Source organism: Penicillium hispanicum, assembly GCF_028827665.1.
Source record: "Penicillium hispanicum strain IBT 35686 chromosome Unknown utg000001l_segment0_segment0, whole genome shotgun sequence".
Lineage (NCBI taxonomy): Eukaryota > Fungi > Ascomycota > Eurotiomycetes > Eurotiales > Aspergillaceae > Penicillium > Penicillium hispanicum.
In genome coordinates, this window is record NW_026623193.1 from 1,862,024 (window position 1) to 1,884,624 (window position 22,601).

Here is a 22,601-nt window from a genome sequence, read left to right on the forward strand (position 1 = left end):
CTAGGAGCGCCGATCCCGTTGCTGCCCGGCGTGTGCACTTTCCGGGATGTTCATGCTTGCGGTGCGTCTGTCAGAGGGACATAGCTGACCTGAAAGACCTTCTCTTTATGAACCGAGCCATCTTTTTTCTTGTCCACAACCCAGATGTATTGGCCTCCGCCAGCTCCCAGGCTGTCAATTGAGCTTCCACCGGTTTCCGACTCGACCGGGATGAAAAGTCTCCCGGGGGCTCGAAGTTGGTCAATCAAAACGGGGTGAAGATGCTCCGCTGCTGCCCCCACATGGATGGCATCGTAGGGTGCTCCTTCTTTCCATCCCAGGCGTCCATCTGCAGTGATGAATTTCACTTTGCCAGATGCCTGCAACTCACGGCCCTGGGTGGAGTTGTTCATGTTATTCTGTGCCAGCTCCACCAGTTCGGGGATGTGGTCAATCCCAATCACCCGCCCATGATCCGATGGACCAAAGGGATCTACCACTAGGTTCGCCAGGACGTGAGTGAGGTATCCGGAGCCAGATCCAATATCTAGTACCTGTGCTCCGGGTCGGAGATATTCGATGAGGTACTCGCACGCGTGTCCATGCATGTGCGGTGCTGAGATCGTGGCTCCATGCCCAATGGGCTGCGGGGAGTCCGAGTACGGCCGCGATGGGGCGTAGTGAGCTCGGTCAACCTGTGTCATGGGTGGGTTAGGCCTTGGGTATTTATTCTCATTTGGGTGGGTTACTCAACGCCCAGCATGGCCTGTTTCACTCGTTCGTTCTTGATTAGGCCGACCTTGAACAGGTTATCAACCAACTCGGTGTTGGTGGACCCGGAGCAATACCACGCCATTGAAAGGGCCCTTGCTTGTTGCGGCACCGGTGCTTGGTATATCTTCTTCAGGTGTCGAAGCATGTAATCCTCGGCGAATACAGGAAGAATCACGGTCGTTGAGGAGAGGAAGTCTGCATGACGCCAGGGTTCGCTGTGACGCCATGCTCTCTTCATCCCCCTCCACGTGACAGTTTCACATGCAGGGATGGTCGTTTGGACTGGTCGTTGTTCTCTTCATGGGTCCTTTTGGTGAACCTGTGAGTCGAGATCGTATCATACCATGTTGGTAGATCTCGGGGAAACGGGGGGGGGGGGCAGAATATATATGTATCTGAGGGCCGCACTTGCGATTTGCCTATGGCCCACACACTTCAAACATTCCATAGTCACCACCTACCTAGGCTTTTGCCCAACAGTCAGCGCAATATAGATTTATTGTTTCGATCCCATGATTCGCCGAGGGTGCATCCATGACCTGCGGTCCTGGAAGATAGCTAGGCAGTTATGCCAGACATATACCACCGTCATTGTGCTCGAGCATGCAGCAACAACGGAAGCACAGAGGATGCCACACATACGATACCACGCCCCCACGCCCCCACCCCACCGCATCGGCTCTTGTTCCTTTGTCCCTGCGAGGCGAATCCAAGGCACAATATTGCCCACCGACCTGCGGGGGACCTTACCCGCCGATCCACACACCCGCACCTCCACAGCAAATTTCTCCAACACCCCCCAAACCATGATACATGCTCTAGACGCGAACTCGCAATCATGCCATCCGCATCGCACACCGAATCCAACGATGAGGTTCGGCGCAGAGCCCGAGAAGCCAATCCCGACACCCAGGCCGATGTCGACTTGATGATCTTGGACTACCTGGCGTGCCTCGCCATTGATCAGACGCTGTATGCAGTAAGAAACCAGGACCAAGCGCCGGTGGAAGACCCAGAATGGATGGTAGACAGCATAGGAGGTAAGGTATAAACCGGTCAGCTATACCCGTATGTGCCTACACTGACGGGGAGCAGCTTTCCATCTCACACTGACCCGAGCTCATGGTGAGATTATCCTCCCCCATGACCTGGAGATCAAATTACGAGTTCTCGCGGTGGGAAATCAACTTCGACACCATGCAATTGCCTGGTCAGATGTATTCCATCAAGGAGGCCCGCGGCTGTCAAGAATAGGGCTGGAATTTATGGATCTCTGCTCCACCGCAGCTCACAAAGTATCCGAGACACGATGGTTTGACACCGGCGCCCAATTTTTGGTACAGGCAGTACTTGAGGAACAACGAGAAGCAAACATGCCATCTGAAGAGCTTCCAAGATTTTGCTCATGGGCCCCTGGTGAACCAGCAAAGAATTCTAGGTGGATGGATGTTCGGCAGAGATATATTGACGAGCTGCCCGACCCTGGTCAACCCATCACAGCACGACAAGTAGCCCAGAAGTTTCCCTTCCCTGAGTTCAGGGCTACCGTCACAGACTTTCTGATAGATCTCATGATCACCCTTGACCCACCGATTCTCATCCAGCTCGAGCAAGGGCAACTGGGCGACCTCACCCGCGACGAGACGAGGCAGTTGAAGGCGCGAGTGGGGCTGCGCTGAATAAGGAGGATCAAGAAGCAACAAGCCAAGCGCATGGGCCCGGCCGTGCTTGATGTATAAGCTTGTGTCTCTACAATGCCTGGCCTCTTTCCTTCCCTTCCCCCACCCCCCAGGGAAGCCGAACATATCTCAAGCCAGTGCGTATGGCTAAGTTCCAGGGGCACCAGGGACGTGGAGCTCATTTCAATGATGCCCAGTGTTCCTTCGGGGCGGCCCACCCCCCAGTCATACGTGGTCATCCACGATGCACTACATGCTCTTGGCAACGCCCCTCCCCATGACGGAGTGAAGTAACCCGGAACAGGTGTAAAGAGGCAAGGATACGACCAAGTGAAGATGGAACATGGGAGAGCCTGTTGGCGGAATGGCATTTATATCTTAAATTCGGATAATCTACAAAGGGCATCAACAGTAGCTCTAAGCACGACAAACACTAATCAACCAACAGGGTAGCGATCATGCGATAATTTACCCAAGCAGCATCCGCCGCGGGTCTTCGATGTACTCCTTGATCTGCAAATGTGTCAGTAGTCGGAACAGCCGCGAGAAGAACCGGACGTACCTTGACGAGGAAAGTAACAGCCTCACGACCATCCAGAAGGCGGTGGTCGTAGGTGAGGGCGAGATACATCATCTGTTCACTAGGATCAGCGCGATATTCTAGAACCAACAGGCCCGGAGTAATAGCATACAGGGCGAATTTCAATTTTGCCGTTGACAACAACCGGGCGGTCCTTGATTGCATGCAGACCCAAAACAGCTGCATTGAAGGTCAGTTTGTCGCAAATCATAAGACACCTCGAGACTCACCAGTCTGGGGCAAGTTGATGATCGGAGTACCCATCAGGGAACCAAATACACCGCCCTGTTGCAGTTAGCGATGCCTTCCGATTCGGTGCGTAAAAGGGCCACTTACGTTGCTGATGGTGAAGGTACCTCCGGCCATGTCCTCAATGGTGAGCTTGTTGTCACGGGCCTGAAGATATGATTAGACGTCTGCGTCGTACATTAGAGAAAATATTGACTGTACCTTCTTGCCCAGGTCGGCAATGGCCTGCTCGATACCTACCAGGTCCATGGTCTCAGTGTTGCGAACAACTGGAGTGACCAGGCCCTTCTCAGTAGCGACTGCAACGCTGATGTCGACGTAGTCCCGGTAGACAATGGTGTCACCCCCACCAGGACCCTCAATCGAGGCATTGACCGCAGGAATGTCCTTCATAGCCAACACACACGCACGAGAGAAGGCACTCATAAAACCCAGCTTAACGCCGGTCTTCTTGAGCACATCATCTTTATAGAGTTTGCGGAACTCCATCAGCGAAGACATGTCCACTTCATTGAAAGTGGTGAGGGAAGCAGCGGTGTTCTGAGACTGCTTGAGGCGCTCTGCGATTCTCAGACGCATCCTGTTCATTTTCACCTGCAATATATTGCGCATATCAGCATCAAGTAAGGGGGAAAAAAAAAGGATTGGTATGGAAAACACATACCCGACGCTCCTCGCGGTTGCCAACAGCAGACTTGACCTCCGCCGGCTTAGGGGTTTCTGCCTTTGGTGTCTCTTTGGGCTTTTCTGGGGCCGCAGGCTTGGAAGCTGGCGCCTCCTTGGGCTTCTCCGGTTCAGGGGCAGTCTCCTTGGGCTTCTCTGCAGTCTCCTTAGGTTGTTCAGGAGCTGCCGACTCCTTCTTGCCGCCCTCCGGAGCACCTCCCAGCTCCAACTTCACGAGGTCCTGTCCAACTGTAACGGTATCCTCCTCGTTCACAAGGAACTCTTTGATCGTACCAGAGTTCGGGGCATTGACCGACACATCGATCTAATGTACAAGGGGTGGCGCGTTAGAGTTTGTGGACCCGGGTTCCCCATATTCAAATGACCACTTTACCTTGTCGGTCTCAATGGTAGCGATCTCCTCGTCACGCTCAACGAAGTCACCAATCTCTAAACGGAAATCAGCAATCACAGGTCAAGACTAAAGTCAAAGCGTCCAGCGCATACGTTTCGAAAACTGCTTCAGGGTGCCTTCTGTGATTGATTCTGCCATCTGAGGGACCTGGACAACGGTGTCGGCTATATAAGCCCGCATTAGCTACCATTTTAAATTGTGATGAACGCAAGCCTGTCGCGTATACCGTAGGTTCGGATCTGGGACCCCACGAAAGGAGCGAGGTTGCGCGAGACATTGACCCTGTCATTGATCATCAGCAATTATACTCAAACTTAGTAGGTCTATACACTTACCCAGATGAGAGCTGGAACAGACCAGAAGCGCGTCGCAGACCATTCGATCGTGTGAGAGTCGAGAGACTCTGGACATCGCGGAGCCGGCTGGGAGCCCGAGTGGCCCGGATCAAAGTCGTGAGACGCTGGCCCGAAAGGCGCGCCAGAGGAAGTCGAGAAGCCATAATAGAAAAACAGTCAAAATTGAAAGGAATGATGAAAAGTCACCGTCCTAACTTCGCAGGATTCGAGGGGGAAAAAGTAGAAATCAAGGATTAAAAAAAAGGCGCACGCCCTGATCCTGTTACGTAGCCGAGCCACAAGCTCCCGAATCCCGAGATGCAGGAAGGCGCCCGGCGGCGGAGTAATGTTCTTACGTCTTCCAAGTGCGGTCGCGGGTAGGATCCTCCAGCGCAGTTTGCAACGAATGAGGAAGCCGAGAATAGTCAACCGCAGTCGTTCCTTGTCCCCTTCCCAAATTGAGGTGGACTGTCCGGCAGTTTGCGCTCGATTCACCACCGTGTTTTTATCTGTTGCCCCATTTCGATTGGATTCAGAAACTGCAGCATGTCTGCCTCCGCCGCACTGTCAGTTTCCCGTGAGCCGGTTCCGGCACTCTTCCACTTCATGATACGGCTTGTTCTAACCCGTTGCAGGTCGCTATACCGGCGGTCACTGAAGCAGTCACTCGACTGGGCTGTTGACCGGCGAGTATGGCGTGGACAGGCTGTCTATATTCGATCACTTTTTGAGGCCAACAAGGATGTTCGCGACCCTCGCCAACAACAGGTATGCGACCGTTGACCACTGCCCCGATGGCCTTGTCTTATCACGCGACGAATACGAGAAATATCCTACTCGATCTCCTGACACACAGCAAAATTAGGTACTGCTGCGTGAGACAGAGAAGCTGTTGGAAAGTTGGAAGCATCCGGATCCTTATCGACCGCCGACCGCCCCTGGAGGTAGGACAACTCCGATGCTGGCTATATGATGCGCATCCGGCTAACCCTCCTAACAGGAAACAAATGGGAAAGAAACTTGCCCGCTCGCATTCTACCTTGTACGTGTATTCCAAGGAGTTTTCGGGATAGTAGGGAAGCTGACATACTGATTTGGTACAGACGCGGAAGCCCCCGGAGCCCATTAACGGAGAGCAACTGTCAAGCCACGAGGATGTTGCGGAAAAGCTGCCATGGAAACTGTATTTGAGCAAGGCACTTGTAGACTACAATCAATATTATTTTACGAAGTGCGACACCAACCATTGTGGCTAACCTAGGATATATCACATCCTCGAGCGCTATCTGAATAGCACGCAGTGGGCAAAATGATACTAAAAATGAGAAACGGGAGCCAAAAGCAAGTGTGCTGGATCTAGAATCTTTTAACTTATTCGGGCATACACCCTGGGCTAGTTATCCGAAAAAGCTGAAGTCCCTCGAACAAGACGGGTTCGTCGGTATCATTCCATGTCCGCAGACATAATGTACAACCAGGAAAATGAAGAAAAACGAAAACGCAGAGCCATAACTTGCCCATCCCATAACCCCATTATCGTGAATGAACCAACCCACGCCGGAAAAAGAAAATAAAAGAAACAAATCAAACCCGCGAAATGAAACACACCGCCTACAGCTCCTGGCTGCCCTTGCCGGCCTTGGGGGTCTTCTTTGGGAGAAGGTCTAGACAACCGCATTAGCAGCACGAAATATTGTGGAGGGGCTGGGAAACGCACTCTGGTGGATGTTGGGAAGAACACCGCCCTGGGCAATGGTGACGTGGCCCAAAAGCTTGTTCAATTCCTCATCGTTACGGATGGCAAGCTGGAGGTGGCGAGGGATGATACGGGTCTTCTTGTTGTCGCGAGCAGCGTTGCCGGCCAACTCAAGAATTTCAGCAGCCAGGTACTCCAGGACGGCAGCCAGGTAAACAGGGGCACCGGCACCGACACGCTGAGCGTAGTTGCCCTTGCGAAGAAGACGGTGGACACGGCCAACGGGGAAGGCCAGACCAGCCTTGGACGAACGCCTGAACTTGATGTCAGAATGACTCGGCGATGAAACCAGAAGATCAGTTGTACTTACGACTGCGCGTTCTTGCTGCCGCTAGCCTTGCCGCCGGACTTTCCGCCAGTCATTTTGATGAGGTTAAAAAAGGTAAGTTGTGTAAGGGTGGGTTGAAAAGAGGGGTATGAAAGTGAGAACGATGAGCGTAGATGGGAGGGTCAAAAGCAGGTGGGAGTGCAGCGCGGAGGACAAGGGGATTTATAAGGACGCGGTGAGGGTGACGTTGGGCGGCATCAAACACCCTCCAGATCACGCACTCGCTTAGCCGGATCAGCCAATCAGCGCTCAGATCACTACTGTGTTGGTATGCCATATTTAGACTAGTGTGGTAATGTATATGCTGTATCACATGATACACTGGGGGTTCGTGATCTGCCCGCGTAAATTGCGGTGCTGACGCGTCCCCGGCTCCCTAATCATACAGATCATACAACTTCTATACCGTATTGAAATTCTGCTTCCTTTTGGTCACTTGGGATCAACTGGCCTTTGGCGGTCGAATATAAAGACCGCGCTCCCCTCATCACCGCGTTTCTCCTCTTCCCTCCCATTCCATCACTGCTCATCCACCACCCATCTATTTTTTCATCTTCCGACACACTTTCAACTCTTCCCCTCCACAAATTTTCAATTTCATCAAAAATGGCTCCCAAGGCAGCTGAGAAGAAGCCGTCCACTGGCGGCAAGGCCCCTGTTGGTGGCAAGGCTCCCGCCGAGAAGAAGGAAGCTGGCAAGAAGACTGCCGCTTCCTCAGGCGAGAAGAAGAAGCGTGGCAAGACCCGCAAGGAGACCTACTCGTCTTACATCTACAAGGGTGAGTTGGGGCTTGGATGTGTTGATGCGCAAGTCGCGTCATCGATCAGCAGCGCGCGAGTAGTTGCGCTAACATGGTTCTTTTTTCTCCAGTCCTCAAGCAGGTCCACCCCGACACTGGTATCTCTACCCGCGCTATGTCGATCCTGAACTCCTTCGTGAATGGTATGTTGTGATTGTCTCTCCATTTCGGCTCGTCAGCGACGCGGTTCTGACCTCATTAACAGATATCTTCGAGCGTGTTGCAACTGAGGCCTCCAAGCTGGCCGCGTACAACAAGAAGTCAACCATCTCCTCTCGGGAGATCCAGACTTCGGTGCGCCTGATCCTTCCTGGTGAGCTGGCCAAGCACGCTGTTTCGGAAGGCACCAAGGCCGTTACCAAGTACTCCTCGTCCGCCAAATAAGCGGTCTCTGTGTTTTTCATTTCTTGCGGGATTGCTCTTTTTGTTTTTACTGCCTCCTGATCTTTTCTGGGCTCTGAGGCGGTCGGTTATGGGTGTTTTGCGGGTTTTCTAATGTGTCATGGGATGGTATCGATTTTCTTTTCCCCGATGGGCGAACTTTTTCTGATGGTTACTACTCGATGCGCGCGGTGTAACATAACTCGGGTCTGGGCTGGTTGCACGGTTTAACCTACCCCTACTAGAACGCGAAATTCCAAATGCTTGATTGCATTCAAATTGATCAGTTTCCTATACCATCTGTACATCACGTCGGCTCTGCAATATCCATTACTCCGGAGTGTCAGAATCATTCAACGATTTCACTTCGTCCAGTGCTGCTTCCCACTCAACCTCCTGGTCTGGCTGTTTCTCTCCTGCCACTATGTGGACAATCGGCTTCCCTGGGGTGGATTTGACTCGTTGCTTCCAATCATTCCAGTCACTTTCGTCTTTGATGAGAAACCCAATCAGCATGCTCGGGTCCATGTCCTTGATATGAATGCGCCTCAAGCGGCGAGTGTGATAGGTATCGACCTCATCCCGCGTGTATACTTGGTCGGCGCCTCGATACGGAATGGCGGGCCGAGTGAAGTGAGGGTCTAGAAAGAACAGGTGCGAATCTTGGACCCCGACGAAATAATGTGATGCAGAGGGCCGTCCACTGGTATCCTCACGTTTAACTCCTCTGGGCTCGGTTGGTTCCGGGGGGTGGAATACAGAACTTACCCAGCTATTCCTACAGACTGTGGATAACTCAAGGCGGCTCGCAGTCCATCCCAATAGGCCGATGTCACATGCTCGATCCCCTAGCCTCAATCCCAGCAGGATGAGGGTGGGCTGGATGCGCCCCGTGTCGCCGCACGCTAGTCCAGTAAATTGATCCTCGTAGACATCTGTGTCATTTGTTACGTAGACTCTCAACCTGGGGTTATCGCAGTCGCTCGACAGCATTCTGTCATGCTAGATTAGCATTGGATGGGCTGTTCACAGCGGTGGGACGCACTGGATACACCGGGCTGTCGCCGACGGTCCAAACCATTCCCCGGGGTATTTCCCGCATGCCTCGGCGCCGAGGCGAACAAATTGATGTATTGAAAAGGCAGCGTCGGGGTGGTCTGCGAACATAGCTAGTAGCTTTGATTCCTCGGGCGTGTGGCCCCTTCGCCAGTCTACGCGACCCATTAGCTTTGTCTGGACTCATGGGGCTGCTCATATTACCTCTACCAAATAGGAGAATACCGAGTGTGTTTGCCAGGAGGCTCTGTCCCGACCTGATCATGCAACCCCACCCAGTGTCTGATGTGAAGCCCTGCGAATCCATGAGCTGGCTCCGCAGGCGTACGCCCAGCGTCATCGACGAGGCCGCTTCTGGCGTGTTGCTTCTCTGGATTGGGGGGAAGTTGGAGCGGTAGGTCATCCATAGTCTCGATCCGAAGTCTGTCAGGAATGCATCTGGCCAAGTATTCCTGGCTGATTCATTGATTGCTTCTGGGTTCCCGGTAGATTCGTTCTTGCCGGCTGGAAGGGATAAGAGGAGGTATGGTCAGTCATCTCTTCTCGGTTGAATATTCGGGAAGTATAGTCCTACCTGCGGTGTCGTTGGTGTTCTCCTGCGAGAGGTGGGGGTTGTACTCTTGACCCAGGCACCAAATCGGAGCGTCGGGGGCGCTGTCATTCTTGGGCTCGGGGTCCCAGAAATATTGCACGATGCGCTTGCATCTCTCCAGGTCCACGCCTGTCATGATGGGTGGTCAGTGACTTGTCTCTGGGCCGGTTGTACCGGGAGGTGGTGGTTGGTGCGTCGTAGAGGTCGGGGCACTCAGAGCGACACAGATATATATATCGAGGGACGGGCAGCGGCGTAATGAGGCGACTTGCACAAACACAGCAATAAAGGGCAAACCAGAGACGGCAAGGGAAGCAGCACCCCCCTAAGCCACATCAGAGATATAAATTGCCAAATTACTATCCTAGATTCTCGACTGAGAAGGTGACTCGAGTCACCGGAGGAGTCACGCTCACGCCAAGGCACGACGTCACTGTAAGCACCTTGGACTCCTACAGTAGATTTATGGTATTTCCTTGCTTATATTTTCTACACTTGTCTCTCTCTCTTTCCTTTTCTCATTTCTTGCCAGCTGGAAATACTCTTATTCTCTCCTTTGTCTTCTCCCCATTTAAATCAAAGCCGTCAAAACCATGAAAGTCGGTAATGCCGACCAGATCGGGAGAGGTTGATCTTTCAGCCATAACGATCGCCTGGGATCCCCACCGCCCCCCCACCGATGGATGCGTGTAACGCCCGACAAATCCCAGCCGTTCTTCTTCGATCAGCATCAACGCCAACATCCATGGCCCGCCATGGAAAGTGGAAGTACCGGGCCCAAAGAGCCCCGGCGATGGCCTCAAGTAACCCTTCCCTCTCTTCTTCCCGGGCACCATCGGATCTGATTATTTCTTAGAACCATCGCCACATCGGTTCACAATGCAACAAGAGGCACGAAACACCGAAACGCACACCCGATCGTGGTCGAATAGCAACCTTCGCCACAAGGCGGTTCATTTTGTAAGCGCTGGTGACTTGCAGCCGCATGATTCCCAGGAAGCCGACCAGGAAGTTGCCAGCCAGGAGAAAGCCAAAACCCAAGTGACGGAGCAAGCAGAGCAAGAGGCCAAAGCCACCCCCGATGGCCAGGCAGATGGCCATGATGGCATCTTCTTCATCGACTCGATAGGGCAAAACGCTATACAGACGGGGCTCGAAAACCCCACAGTGCGATCGGTATTAGAGCGCGTCGGTTCCGACGATTCAAGCGAGGACGAGGTTGTGTTTACGGGGCGGAAGAAGCCGACTGTGATCGAAACCAACGGCGACGAGCTCCACGGAGTACTCCGCGATGCTTCGACCGCGCAGCATCATACTATCGGTGGACTACAAGCAAAGAAGACCACGGACCCGAATTTCCCGTCGGACCACACCCAGAGCCATGCGGCTACCCGCAGGGGACAGAACCGGAGATGCTCATCAGCGCAAAACTACGATATGATGGTCGATTATGTTGCCAACATAGATCACGACTACCTCGAGGACGCCTACACACATACACATGTAGAAGTGGAAGGGGGCATTGACGTTGACCAAGCCAGTGTCAGATCCAGTGTCAGATCGAACTCTTCAACCCCGGGCCCGCGAACCCATAGGGACAGCGAAAAAAGTGCAGACGAAGCTGATGAAACTCAGGTTGAAAGCTCAATCCGCGGTGAGTTGTCTTTATAATATAACCAAATAGCACGATCGCCAGCTGTTCTAACACGAAACAGTATTGTCAAACATGCACATTGACACCAGGCCAAGCCCCCCGCAAAGCACAGGCGGCGAGGGTGGAAACAAGGACGAAGATTCTTTTGGCACGACATCCGAGGTGGAATATGAGGTGGAATCTGATGATGATGATGCAGATTTCGACACAGATCTCCTTGAAGAACTAGCAATCGAAGGTGCTACACGGAAGCAAAAGGGCGGTGCCAGCAAAGGTTCATTTCCGTCTGCCTCGGTATTTGCGGACGCACTAGAGTCCGACCCTTACTATGGATTTGATGTCATGGACTTTGATCGGCCAAGCCTACAGAAGAAGGGCAAGGGCAAAGACCTGCGCACTCTGGAGGGTTTGATGCTTTCTGACAGTGATCTCGAGTTACATCTACACGAAGCATGGCAAACCGACCGCAAGAAAAAGAAAACCAAGAAGAAGGAGCGGGAGGCGCTTCGTGCACAGGGACTACTGGGCAGGAAATCAGGGGACCCAGACCTGAAGGTCAAATATCCAAACGGGCTCAACCAGGAGGAATTGATTAACGAGATGAGGACATTCCTTCTCTCGCCAAAAGACTGGTACGTGTGGAACCCACTTTCTATAAAGCTAGTTAACCCCTTCCCTTTAGCCTATCGTTGCCCCCCATGACGAAGCACCGCCGGAAATCGATCCATGAACTTGCAAATTTGCTGAATCTGAAGTCTCAATCCCGGGGCAACGGACCTGGTCGGTTCCCTATGCTACTTAAAACAGCCCGCACCCCAAAATACACGAGCAAGACTATCTCCCAAGTTGACCATCTACTGTCCGGCAGAAAGCTGAACCGTCGGCTTTTCCAAAGCTGGGGTTCGGATGCACCCAGGCCGGCCAAGGCTAAGCGCGGGCCCACTGGTGCAGCTGTCTCGTATATGGATGGGGACGTGGTGGGTGCCTCAGCGCCTGAAATTGGGATCGAGAACCGTGGACGTGCCATGCTGGAAAAGATGGGATGGAGCAGCGGCACGGCTCTCGGAGCGGCCAACAACAAGGGCATTCTTTTGCCTGTTGCACATGTAGTTAAGAATTCCAGGGCGGGCTTGGGATAAGATCGCGTTCCCACACTGTATATTTCGATGGCGATACAATACACAACTTTGCCATTGGCCAGAACCAACCAGCTTGGAAATGATCCACATAGCCGCGATGCAAGATGGCATGGCACGAGTTGTCCATTGTGATAAAAACAGCATGCGGGGGGTGGGGGTCATGGCTTTTCATTCTTTGCAGCCCGCAAAGGTTGTGCATGCGTGGGTTTCTCTTTGATATGGGCAAATAACTTGGTCCTCGAAGTAAATGTGGCACGGCAGTTGGTACACATAATCCCTTCGGCCTGTTCCCTGGCTGCTTTCTTTGCTCGCTTTTGCTTCGCTTTTCCCATTGGAAGCGTGGGGGTATGGTCGTCCATCCCAGAGGAGGATAGTTGCTCGGTTAGTGGCATGACGGAGTCTTCTGCCAAAGAATCCAAGTCTCTCCGTAGTCGGGTTTCGACGAATTTCCTGGGCGCATAATCGTCATCCTCAGTTGAATCCGAAGACTCTCGTTCAGGGTCCAGAAGGGAGAGCACAGGGGCTTTGGTGTTGGACTCTTGTCTCGCAAGAACATCCCCTGCTTCCGATTCAATTGGCCAGGTAGTCGTAATGTCTTCAAGAACAATGTTATCCGTCTGCTTGCCTGATGGGTTTGTAATACGAGGATCACCATCATTGCTCGTGCCCGCAACATGGATAGGCGCGGCTTGACCCGGAAAATTCCTCGAGTCAACGTTGGGCTCCAAGTCCAGTTGATCGTTCTCCATTTGCATGTCCCGACACAACTGCTTGACGGCTTTCAGGTGCTTTTTGCTACGTTCGTGAGCCTCAAACTGCTTTTGGCTCTTAAAGTGCTTGCTGCATGCCACGCACTCAAAGCTCTCGACTTCACTGTCTGAAGTCTCTTCGTCGTCGGCCGTGGGCTTTTCAGATTGTGCCCACTCCGGGACGACGTGCTCGCGCATTTTTGCGTTGTTCATGGCCCGGGATCTTGCCGCCTGAGCTGCCGCGGACTGCCGAAGAGTCTGCTGACGCTGAAATTCGCTCTGCGCATGAGCCTTGTATCGCGGGTCGCGTTTCTTAACAAAAGCCACAAGGGACCGAACCGCGTCATTGAACTCGCGGATGCCTTCCTCTCGAAGGCGTCGATTTTCTTTTTCCATCAATCGCCGAACCCGGCGATCAGGAGCTTCGGAATAACGGTAGGCGTCCTTCCAGGCGAATGACTTTCTTGTGGAAAATCCAGACCATGCGGCGTAGAATGGGCGGACGACAGTCTCAAAATCGTCATCGTTCGCACCAAAAGACGGGTATTCTATCTCATCCTGATCCTCCCACCGACATGCCAGCCGTTCCTCCAACGCCAGTCGGGAAAACTGTTCTTGAAGACCGCCGAAAAACCCAGTTGGGGCGTTGGAGAATTCCATCCGAGGGCTAAATTGTGAGAATACTTTGAGGACATCCTCCGCGGTGGTGAGACGAACATCATACAAGTGTTGATCGTCCTCGGAGCCTTCGTTGGTCCCCAAAAAGGCGTCACTATGAGAATCGTACCAGGCACGCTCCTGGGGATCAGCGAGGACTTCGTATGCGGCCTGAACTTCTGCGAAAAGCCTGGTGGCCTCTTCGACGTTGTTATAATTGCGGTCTGGGTGGAGGTCGAGAGCTTTACGTCGATATGCCTTCTTTATTCTGCCCCAAACACATGAGCTGCTGAGGCCCCCGTGGCACAGCTAGGAAAGCCTCGGAACTCACTCATCGTCAGTTGCACTGCGAGTAACGCCTAATAGTTCGTAGTAGCCTGTTTTTTGGATTGACTGCTGCCCAGGCGAGGCCTTTGAGCCGCTAGATTGAGACTGACCCATCTAGTGGGGTGATCGTGCCGATTCGAGCGTAGGAGGAAGATGCGAGAAAGCGCGTAAATCCAGCCTCTGTGGGCGAGAGAGAGGCTTGGCATCGAGATATCCCCCTCTTTCGTTGCCGCGGAGTAGCCGTGCCGATCCTCAACTTCAAGACGATCCAACGGCCCAACGCTGGTGCTGACTTCGAGGGCTGTGGTGCCAAGGCCCCTCCACAATTGGAACCTCGAGGGGAGCGCGATTGCGATTGCGATCGAATGTGTTAAAAGAACTCCAACCCAGCGTCTTTCGGGAGGATCTTTCAGGCCCAAGAAGCAGCGGGGAAACATTTCCCTGTCCCTGTCCCGCCCAGGTTTCTTGATCTTTCACAGGGATGGTTCTGTCTCTGAATCATCTCCCGGAAGAAATTCTTCATTCGATCTTATGCATCTCACATCCACGCTCCGCGGCTGCCTTGGAACAAACCTGCCGCCGTCTTCGAACCGTGACGAGCGAGCCTTTACTATGGCGCCATTACTGTCATACCCACTACAAGTTCTGGGATAGAAAACATGGCATATCCACGAAGCTTGCAAGCCCAGTGTTCTCCGTTGATTGGAAAGCACTCTTTGTGTTAAGATACCACATTGATCACTCCGTCGATCGGCTTCTGGATAGCATTCTTGCCAGTCAGACAGGGCGCATCGAGAAATTCCGGGCCGTAATTGATTTCGGCTACGACGCCAAGGATATGCTTCTGCGACAGAGCGAGGTGGAATTAGGAGAGGATCACCTGGCGAGAAGGTGGGCCCCCAAGCCGCTTCCTATTTCCGTTTCATCTATGTTGACTGATTCCGGTTGCCGAGCCTAAAGATTTTACGCCCGAGCGCTTCTGACCTGTCTCCACCGAAGTATCGCAATTCCTGAATGGGAGAGATTGAGGCGGGGTGAGTCAGTGCCGCTTGACCGCGCTCTGGGTGCTTTCGATCTCTTTATTCCGGAGAGCGGATATGGCGACTTGGATGAGGTGGGTGGCTCCCTTCTGCTATGAATTCTTTGATTGTTCTAAGAATGACCCAGATCCGGGATGGACTGACTGAGATTGTTGCCGGTTTTACTGCATCAACTTTTAACTTGGATCTGCTGAGCCCTCGAGAAAAGGCTCTTGCACTTGCGTCCTGGTTGCGAACCAATGGCCTCACTGGCATTGATCAAGGAAGGGAATATCACACATTGGAGCACAACTTTCTGGGGCTGGCATTGAGGACCATCGGTCACAACTCTCTGCCTTTGATAACTGCTGCGATCTATTGCTTTGCTGCGCAGGTGCTAGGCCTGGATGCACATCCCTGCGGGTTTCCATTCCATGTCCACGTTATCATCACCCCCAAATCAGGCTTCGACATGGACGGCAATATTCTGTCTAGTGTGGAGCCAGGTTCTCCTATGTATCTCGATCCATTCCGAGGGGCAAGGGAGACCCCCGTTTCCGATCTACGTGACCAACTGGTCTTCCTGGGTGCATCAGATATGGAGCAGATTGAGTTCCTTGGCGGTTCGACAGCCTCGGAAATCGTGTTGCGCTGCGGCAAAAACATTCTGAACTCTCTTCACTCTGCATCTCAGCACCAAGACGTGCATGACATCTCTGTGGATGCAGTGAGTGCTAAATATGCCGCTCTATGGTCATCGATGCTTCTTTCGGCTGATTCCCGACCAATGGACCTTCGGCATCAGCTCCCATGGCTTATGGAACTATTTGCTACGGATTTTCCATCCGACATATTTCTGATCGAGCAATATATTGTTCCTCTCTTTGAGGGGCTCTTTGAGCATGAGCATATTTTGGAGAGCCTTCACGTTATGCGTGCCGTGGACGAAATACCCAAGCAAGTGCGCCGACGATTTAGTGAGAATAAGAACATCCGATACAGAGTTGGGCAGGTTTTCCGGCATCGTCGCTATCGCTATCGGGCCATCATTACTGGATGGGACTCTGAATGTGGCGCGGGTGAGCAATGGATGAGGCGGATGGGAATCGATCGCCTACAGGCAGGCCGCCATCAAAGCTTTTATCACGTTTTGTAAGCGACCTGAATTCCATCTTCCTGCTTGTCCCTAAACTAACGGCCTCTAGGGTTGAAGACCGAAGCGTGCGGTATGTGGCTGAGGAAAACATTGAGCTCGTCCTGCCTCAGGTGACAGAGTTACCGCAGAGCCTGGTGGCCATTGCGGGTAAGCATTTTAAGCGATGGGATGAGGCAGCTCGAGCTTTTGTGAGTAATGTTCGGGATGAGTACCCAGATGATTAGATTTCTATAGTAACCTGTAACTTCTCGGAACAATGCAATACTGGGGCTGTATAGAAACTGGGATCCTATTGTTGATATCAAGATCTTATATATAAGTCCTGACTATAAGTTAGGAAGATGAGGTAAATAGGGATCTACGTAGAAGCCAGGAAAACAAGAAGAAAACATATAGCAACTCCATTAAAAAGGGACCTAGATGATGATGATGATGATGATGATGGATTCATTTGCCCGATATAGCTAGCTTTACATATATACTGCTATACAGGAGTGCTAACAGAACCAGTCCGTAACATAAAAGTGGCGAAAAACAACTCTTTCTTAGCAAAATCGTTTTCTTGGAATATCTCGCCTACGCGGGGCTTTCATGTGAAGGGCTATAGCCGAATTGATTCAATAGGACTAGGCCGATATACAGTTTATATTAATCTTGAACAAATGTACTCTATCTGCGGCGGCTAAGGTTTTTTGTATTATATAGTGTTAGAATAAGTGTGTGGAGACTCGCATTAATAGTTTATCCTTTTCCTGTATATTATAATTAGTTAAGCATACGCCCCCTAAATTGGTAGATTAAGCGTAATAGCAACGCAGATTTCTCCTGGATTCTAATTGGTTGGGTCCCCTCCTTATCCTAACAGTTATAAGCCTATATTGCCTTGTCTAAGACGATAAGCCACTTATTTTGTGTATTTAAAGCTATTTAGAGATAGCTTACCCTATATATAGTATTGTTGACGGTAAATATCCCCTAGATACCCCTAAATAGTTATCTTTAAATAGTTACCACTGAATTAATTTATCTATTAAAACGATAGATTTAATAAGTATCTCTGTCTAAAAAGGTGTTAAACTAAAAGAATTATATTAATAAAATAACTAGCTAGTAAAAGTTAAGAAATATATAACTGATTATAATATATAAAAGCACTATAATTTAAATATACTAAGTAGTTAGCATTTAAATCTTATCACTAAATTAATTAAATTAGAGTTCTTTAAACTTATTAATAATACTATAAAGAATAATATAGTATATAAAGACTAAAGAGATTATATAAATCTATATAAAATTAAAAATAATAAATAGTTATACTATATTTAAAAAATTACTAATATTAATTAATCTAATTAGCTATTTATTAATTATATTATTAAAAATCAGATATCTAAGTTATTAGGATAGATAACCTATTAGTTAGGTAAAAATAATATAGGGTAAAAATAATTATATCTAATTAAAATAGTAACTGATTCTTACAGAATCTAACTTAGAGATATCTAGGTGTTTTCTTTTTAATCTAAATTACTAAAGAGCCAATATTAATTTATTATTAATTTAAACTCTTAGTGATTAATAATATAGGTTCTATATTTAAAGCTTCTAGATTCCTATATAAAGTAATAACCTTAGAAATAGGGTTCTTCTATTCTATTTCTAACTTTTAATAATAACTATATCCCTTTTTATAGTAAATAATTTAGCTACTATATAATAAAAAAAATAAAAAACAACTCTTTCTTAGCAAAATTATTTTCTTAGAATATCTCGCTAATATAGGGCTTTTAGGCCTTAAGAACTTATTCAATTTTAAGCCATCCTTAGTGCTATCAATCAATCCTAATATTATTAAAATAGATTATAGCTATTATTAGTAATATATAAAATATATAAATACTACCTATTCTATTAAGAAAAAAATATATAGTAATCTCTAACTAACCTATAAATAAATATTACTAATATAGATAATATTACTTATAGTATATATTATATATTTACTAGAATTAAGAATAATAGCTTTTTAATTAATAACTATATTATTTACTTTATTTAAAAAGTTAAGTAGTATATACTAAATATCTATAAAGATAATATAATGATGATGATAATGATGATGAATTCTTATTCCTGTTATAGCTCGCTATAATATATACTGCTATACAGGAGTACTGCAGGCCTGCCCACAGTATAGAAGTGGTTAACCAGCCTATTCTATATAGTAAAGTATAGCAGAATCGAATTGATAAAGGAAATAGCAAAAAGAGAGTTAACTACCTACTGCCCACTAAGTCCCTATAGTCGCACCTTCTATCGAAAAGCATCACTAGCACTATGCTATTAATAGTATCTTTACTGCTATAGCTCTCCTACTGCCTCTTTTACCCTTAGATTACCTTTATTTATCCCTTAGTATTTATATATTAGTATCTATATACTATTTTTATACTATATTAGCTAATTCTATATTTACTAGTAATTAAAGGAGTATAAAAGATCTAGTTTTATCCTTTTATTTTATATATCCTTCACTTTTTATTATACTACTTTATTAATTATTTTTTTTCCCTTTTTTTTTACCTATAGCTATAGTATCTATTACTAGAAATTACTCTAAGATCTTTATTTTAATTATAAATTTAACTATTATTAGTGCTATAGTATACTATAATAATAGTTTATTATAGCTAAGATTAATAGCTATTTTTTATTTAAATAGGGTCTACTATATAGTTATTTATTTATTTATATACTAAAAATATATTATTAAAATATAATCTATAGTTTTATTAGCTAAATTATATTTATATTACCTAGTTTTTTAATAACTAATTTTTTTTAAATAAGCTACTAATCTAATATATTTAGTTTAAAACTATATTATAATTAATAATATTATTTTATATTAGTTAGACTAATAATCTAGTATCTTTTTTATTAGTATTTTAATTAGTTACTTTATTAGCTATCTAGTCTTCTTTTTTATTTATTAGTCTTTTTATATATTATTTATCTCTTTTTAGATATAGTATTTAGTTACTACAGTAAAAAAGATATATTAGTTCTAAGAGTTTTAAGGGTTAAAGTGCTCTTAAATAGCTTTTTTAGTATACTAATTAGCTAGTTTATTCTTAGCTACTTTTTAATAAATAAGAATCTACTAAAACTAATACTGTATCTTTTATATATTTAGCTATTAAAGTAGGTTATAGTAGCTAGTAAAGTAGATCTACTTAAAAGGTATCTAAGGCCAATAAAGGGCCTATAAGGCTATTTAGCTATTAAAAAAGATAACTAATCTATATATAAGCTAGTTAATTAGTATAACTACTAAGTAGTCTAGGGCAATCTAGAGGCCTATCTTAATAGTATATAGTTTAGCTATATAGACTATAGTAATATCTTTAGTTCCTATCTAGCTATAAATATAATATTAGCTAATATTAATTACTATTATAACACTGATTTAGCTTTTATAGCTGCTACTGTTAGTAAAGATTATTAATAGTTATTTATATAAACCTATTATAATAATATTATTATATTTTTTTACTGCTATCTTTCTGCTATTAATAAATACCTTTAGTAGTATTTACTAAAGCACCTAGATAAATACCTTTTAGCTCTCCTAGTTTCTGCTTATCAGTATTAAATCTAAAAGAGCCTTAAAGTATCTATTACTAAAGGGTCAGAAATAGAATAGGAGAACCCTATTTCCAAGATTATTACCCTATATAGAAGCCTAGAGGTATTAAACCTAGAATCTATATTATTAGTTACTAAGAGTTTAAATTAATAATAAATTGATATTAACTTTTTAATAATTTAGATTAAAAAGAAAAACCCCTAGATATCTCTAAATTAGATTCTATAAGAATCAGTTACTATCTTAATTAAATATAAAGATCCTTTATTTTATATTATCTTTATCTAGTTAATAGATTATCTATCTTAATAATTTAGATATTTAATTTTTAATAATTTCTAATTTTTCTTTTTTTAGTTATTTAAAGATAATTATAGTACTTTAAACTTAATTAAGGACTTTTTTAAAGATTATATATCTTTAAATAAGGACTTTTATATAGAAAAAAACCTTTTTTAAATCTCTAATAATTTAAAATTAAAATCCTATAGAATTATATTTTAAAAAAATAAATAATATTTAGATTAATATAAAATTAAATAAGATTTAAATAAAAATTATAAAATATAAATAATTATTTTAATTATAATAAAATTTTAAATAGTTATAAAAAGAGTTAATAGAAAAAAAGATTAATTTTTAAAAATAATTTATATCTAAATTAGTATTAAATTATTATAAAAATAAATATATTTTATTTATAGATTAGTAAAAAAAAAGATATTCTTTTCTAAAATATTAATATTTTTAATATTTATTTTATTTTTTAATAATATTAAATTTAGTTTATTAATATATAAATCTTATTTTATAAAAGCTAAAAATAATATTTTATTAATAAAAAAAATTATTATAGAACTAGATTATTTAGATTATATCTATTATAATTAGTAATATTAAAAAATAGATAATAAAATACTTAAATAGGCTAAAAATAGCTAAAATTTATAAAAAGAATTTAAAAATTAGACTTTTATATTTATTAAGAATACTATCTTTTTAAAAACTAAAACTATATAGAAATTTATATTAGTTTAATAGTAATTTAAATAAGATCTAAAAAAATTTTATTTTTATTTTAATATTTTAGAGTATTATTTTCTAAAAACTTTTAAAAAAAATATATATATATATATATTTTTTATAAAACTCTATAATCTATTATAAAACTATATTTAAAAATATATATTATAACTCTTTTAAATATAATAAAAAATAGTATTTATTATATATTAATATTAGAGTTTTATAAATAATATAAAATATAGATAAAACTATAATAAATTAATACTATATTAGTAGTTTAACTATATTAAAAGTAATTTATATTATATTAATTTTTTTTATTTTTTATAATTATTTTATAAAAAGCTATAATTTTTTTAATAAAGATTTTTTTAGTACTAAAACTAACTAAGATCTTTTTATTAATAAAAAAATACCTATTAATAAAAAAGTAAAATAAATATAATTAACTAACTCTATTTTTAAAATTATATTTATAAAAAACCTATAAATTATATATAAAACCCTATTTAAACTATTATAGTCTAAATAAAAAATAAAATTAATATTATATCTATAAAAGTATTAAATATTACTTTTTAGATTATTTAAAAAATAAAAAAGCTATAATTTAATTCCTTTAGTAAAAAGATAATAAATTATTAAAAAACTAAATTAGTAAAATATTAAAAAATAATAATAAGCTAGAGTAATATCTATAATTTCTATTTAATAGTTTTTAATAAATACTACTATATAACTTTATATTTTAATTATTATTTAAAATACTTTTAAAATATATATAGATTTTAATATCTATAAAAAGACTAATTTAGTTAGCTAATAATTTATATAAAAATATAAATTTTAATAAATTAAATTTAATACTTTTAGAATCTTAAAAATCCTATAATCTTTTATATTTATATATAAAATATAGAGAATCTTTATTATATTAATAGATAGTAAAAAGACTAGAAAGTTATTTATTTAATTTTATATTATAATTAATTAAAATCTAAAATTTAAAAATAGCTTTATTTTATTTTCTTAGACTATTTTTAATAATTATTAAATATATTTATTTTTATAAAAAAAGAATTAGTAGTTTAAATAATCTATATTCTCTTTTTTTACTATATATAAATTTATAAAATCTTATTAAAACTATATATATATCTATATAGTTATTTAATTATTAAAAGAAATATAGCTATTTATTAATAATCTAAAATATATTTTAAATACTATTAAACTATCTTTAAAACTATATTAATTTACTAATTTTTTTTTTTTAAAAATCTAAAATTTTATTTTATAGTAAAAATACTAATTATATTATTAATTTTAATCTTAATAAAAATCTTTTATATAGACTAATTTATTTACTCTTTTAAACTAAATTAGTAAAACTCTACTAATATATTAATAAAAATCTTATATTTTATTATATTTAATATTTAATAAATCCTATAAATATTTTAATCTTATTTATTTTTAAAAAAGATAGTAATCTTTATTTATATATTAACTATTAGGGATTTAATAAAATTTTAGTTAAAAATTAATATTTTTTATTTTTTATTTTAAAAATCTTTAACTAACTTTTTAAAGTAAAATATTTTAGTAAAATTAATATTTAGAATATATATTTTTA

At 43.5% G+C, this 22,601-nt stretch overlaps 10 protein-coding genes across 10 annotated transcripts; 5 read left to right on the forward strand and 5 right to left on the reverse strand.

Annotated features, from left to right (window-relative positions):
• Positions 1–50: 50 nt before the first annotated feature.
• On the reverse strand, positions 51–835 carry N7459_000757 (protein-L-isoaspartate O-methyltransferase; the record flags this gene model as incomplete). Its single annotated transcript, XM_056939942.1, has 2 exons — positions 51–696; positions 729–835. The coding sequence occupies 2 exons, from the start codon at positions 833–835 to the stop codon at positions 51–53; spliced, it is 753 nt and encodes a 250-aa protein (XP_056804222.1).
• A 756-nt stretch (positions 836–1,591) lies between these two features.
• Positions 1,592–2,432, forward strand: N7459_000758 (uncharacterized protein; the record flags this gene model as incomplete). Its single annotated transcript, XM_056939943.1, has 2 exons — positions 1,592–1,793; positions 1,849–2,432. 2 exons carry the CDS (start codon positions 1,592–1,594, stop codon positions 2,430–2,432), a joined length of 786 nt encoding a protein of 261 aa, XP_056804223.1.
• A 468-nt stretch (positions 2,433–2,900) lies between these two features.
• On the reverse strand, positions 2,901–4,838 carry N7459_000759 (uncharacterized protein; the record flags this gene model as incomplete). Its single annotated transcript, XM_056939944.1, has 11 exons — positions 2,901–2,945; positions 2,995–3,066; positions 3,125–3,192; positions 3,243–3,297; positions 3,349–3,408; positions 3,463–3,855; positions 3,926–4,249; positions 4,319–4,374; positions 4,432–4,503; positions 4,566–4,621; positions 4,675–4,838. The coding sequence occupies 11 exons, from the start codon at positions 4,836–4,838 to the stop codon at positions 2,901–2,903; spliced, it is 1,365 nt and encodes a 454-aa protein (XP_056804224.1).
• A 382-nt stretch (positions 4,839–5,220) lies between these two features.
• On the forward strand, positions 5,221–5,803 carry N7459_000760 (NADH dehydrogenase [ubiquinone] 1 beta subcomplex subunit 9; the record flags this gene model as incomplete). Its single annotated transcript, XM_056939945.1, has 5 exons — positions 5,221–5,240; positions 5,310–5,442; positions 5,540–5,618; positions 5,675–5,716; positions 5,778–5,803. The coding sequence occupies 5 exons, from the start codon at positions 5,221–5,223 to the stop codon at positions 5,801–5,803; spliced, it is 300 nt and encodes a 99-aa protein (XP_056804225.1).
• Positions 5,804–6,285: 482 nt separating this feature from the next.
• Positions 6,286–6,793, reverse strand: N7459_000761 (histone H2A; the record flags this gene model as incomplete). Its single annotated transcript, XM_056939946.1, has 3 exons — positions 6,286–6,338; positions 6,392–6,684; positions 6,741–6,793. The coding sequence occupies 3 exons, from the start codon at positions 6,791–6,793 to the stop codon at positions 6,286–6,288; spliced, it is 399 nt and encodes a 132-aa protein (XP_056804226.1).
• A 571-nt stretch (positions 6,794–7,364) lies between these two features.
• N7459_000762 (histone H2B family protein) lies at positions 7,365–7,941 on the forward strand (the record flags this gene model as incomplete). Its single annotated transcript, XM_056939947.1, has 3 exons — positions 7,365–7,536; positions 7,629–7,700; positions 7,763–7,941. The coding sequence occupies 3 exons, from the start codon at positions 7,365–7,367 to the stop codon at positions 7,939–7,941; spliced, it is 423 nt and encodes a 140-aa protein (XP_056804227.1).
• A 327-nt stretch (positions 7,942–8,268) lies between these two features.
• Positions 8,269–9,722, reverse strand: N7459_000763 (cysteine protease ATG4; the record flags this gene model as incomplete). Its single annotated transcript, XM_056939948.1, has 4 exons — positions 8,269–8,932; positions 8,984–9,149; positions 9,199–9,498; positions 9,569–9,722. 4 exons carry the CDS (start codon positions 9,720–9,722, stop codon positions 8,269–8,271), a joined length of 1,284 nt encoding a protein of 427 aa, XP_056804228.1.
• Positions 9,723–10,444: 722 nt separating this feature from the next.
• N7459_000764 (uncharacterized protein) lies at positions 10,445–12,379 on the forward strand (the record flags this gene model as incomplete). Its single annotated transcript, XM_056939949.1, has 3 exons — positions 10,445–11,240; positions 11,302–11,872; positions 11,923–12,379. Coding segments are annotated over 3 exons (1,824 nt in total), but the record flags the coding sequence as incomplete, so codon positions are not given.
• Positions 12,380–12,537: 158 nt separating this feature from the next.
• Positions 12,538–14,226, reverse strand: N7459_000765 (putative C2H2 finger domain protein; the record flags this gene model as incomplete). Its single annotated transcript, XM_056939950.1, has 2 exons — positions 12,538–14,053; positions 14,117–14,226. The coding sequence occupies 2 exons, from the start codon at positions 14,224–14,226 to the stop codon at positions 12,538–12,540; spliced, it is 1,626 nt and encodes a 541-aa protein (XP_056804230.1).
• Positions 14,227–14,593: 367 nt separating this feature from the next.
• On the forward strand, positions 14,594–16,511 carry N7459_000766 (uncharacterized protein; the record flags this gene model as incomplete). Its single annotated transcript, XM_056939951.1, has 4 exons — positions 14,594–15,003; positions 15,073–15,226; positions 15,280–16,283; positions 16,337–16,511. 4 exons carry the CDS (start codon positions 14,594–14,596, stop codon positions 16,509–16,511), a joined length of 1,743 nt encoding a protein of 580 aa, XP_056804231.1.
• Between the last annotated feature and the right edge of the window lie 6,090 nt (positions 16,512–22,601).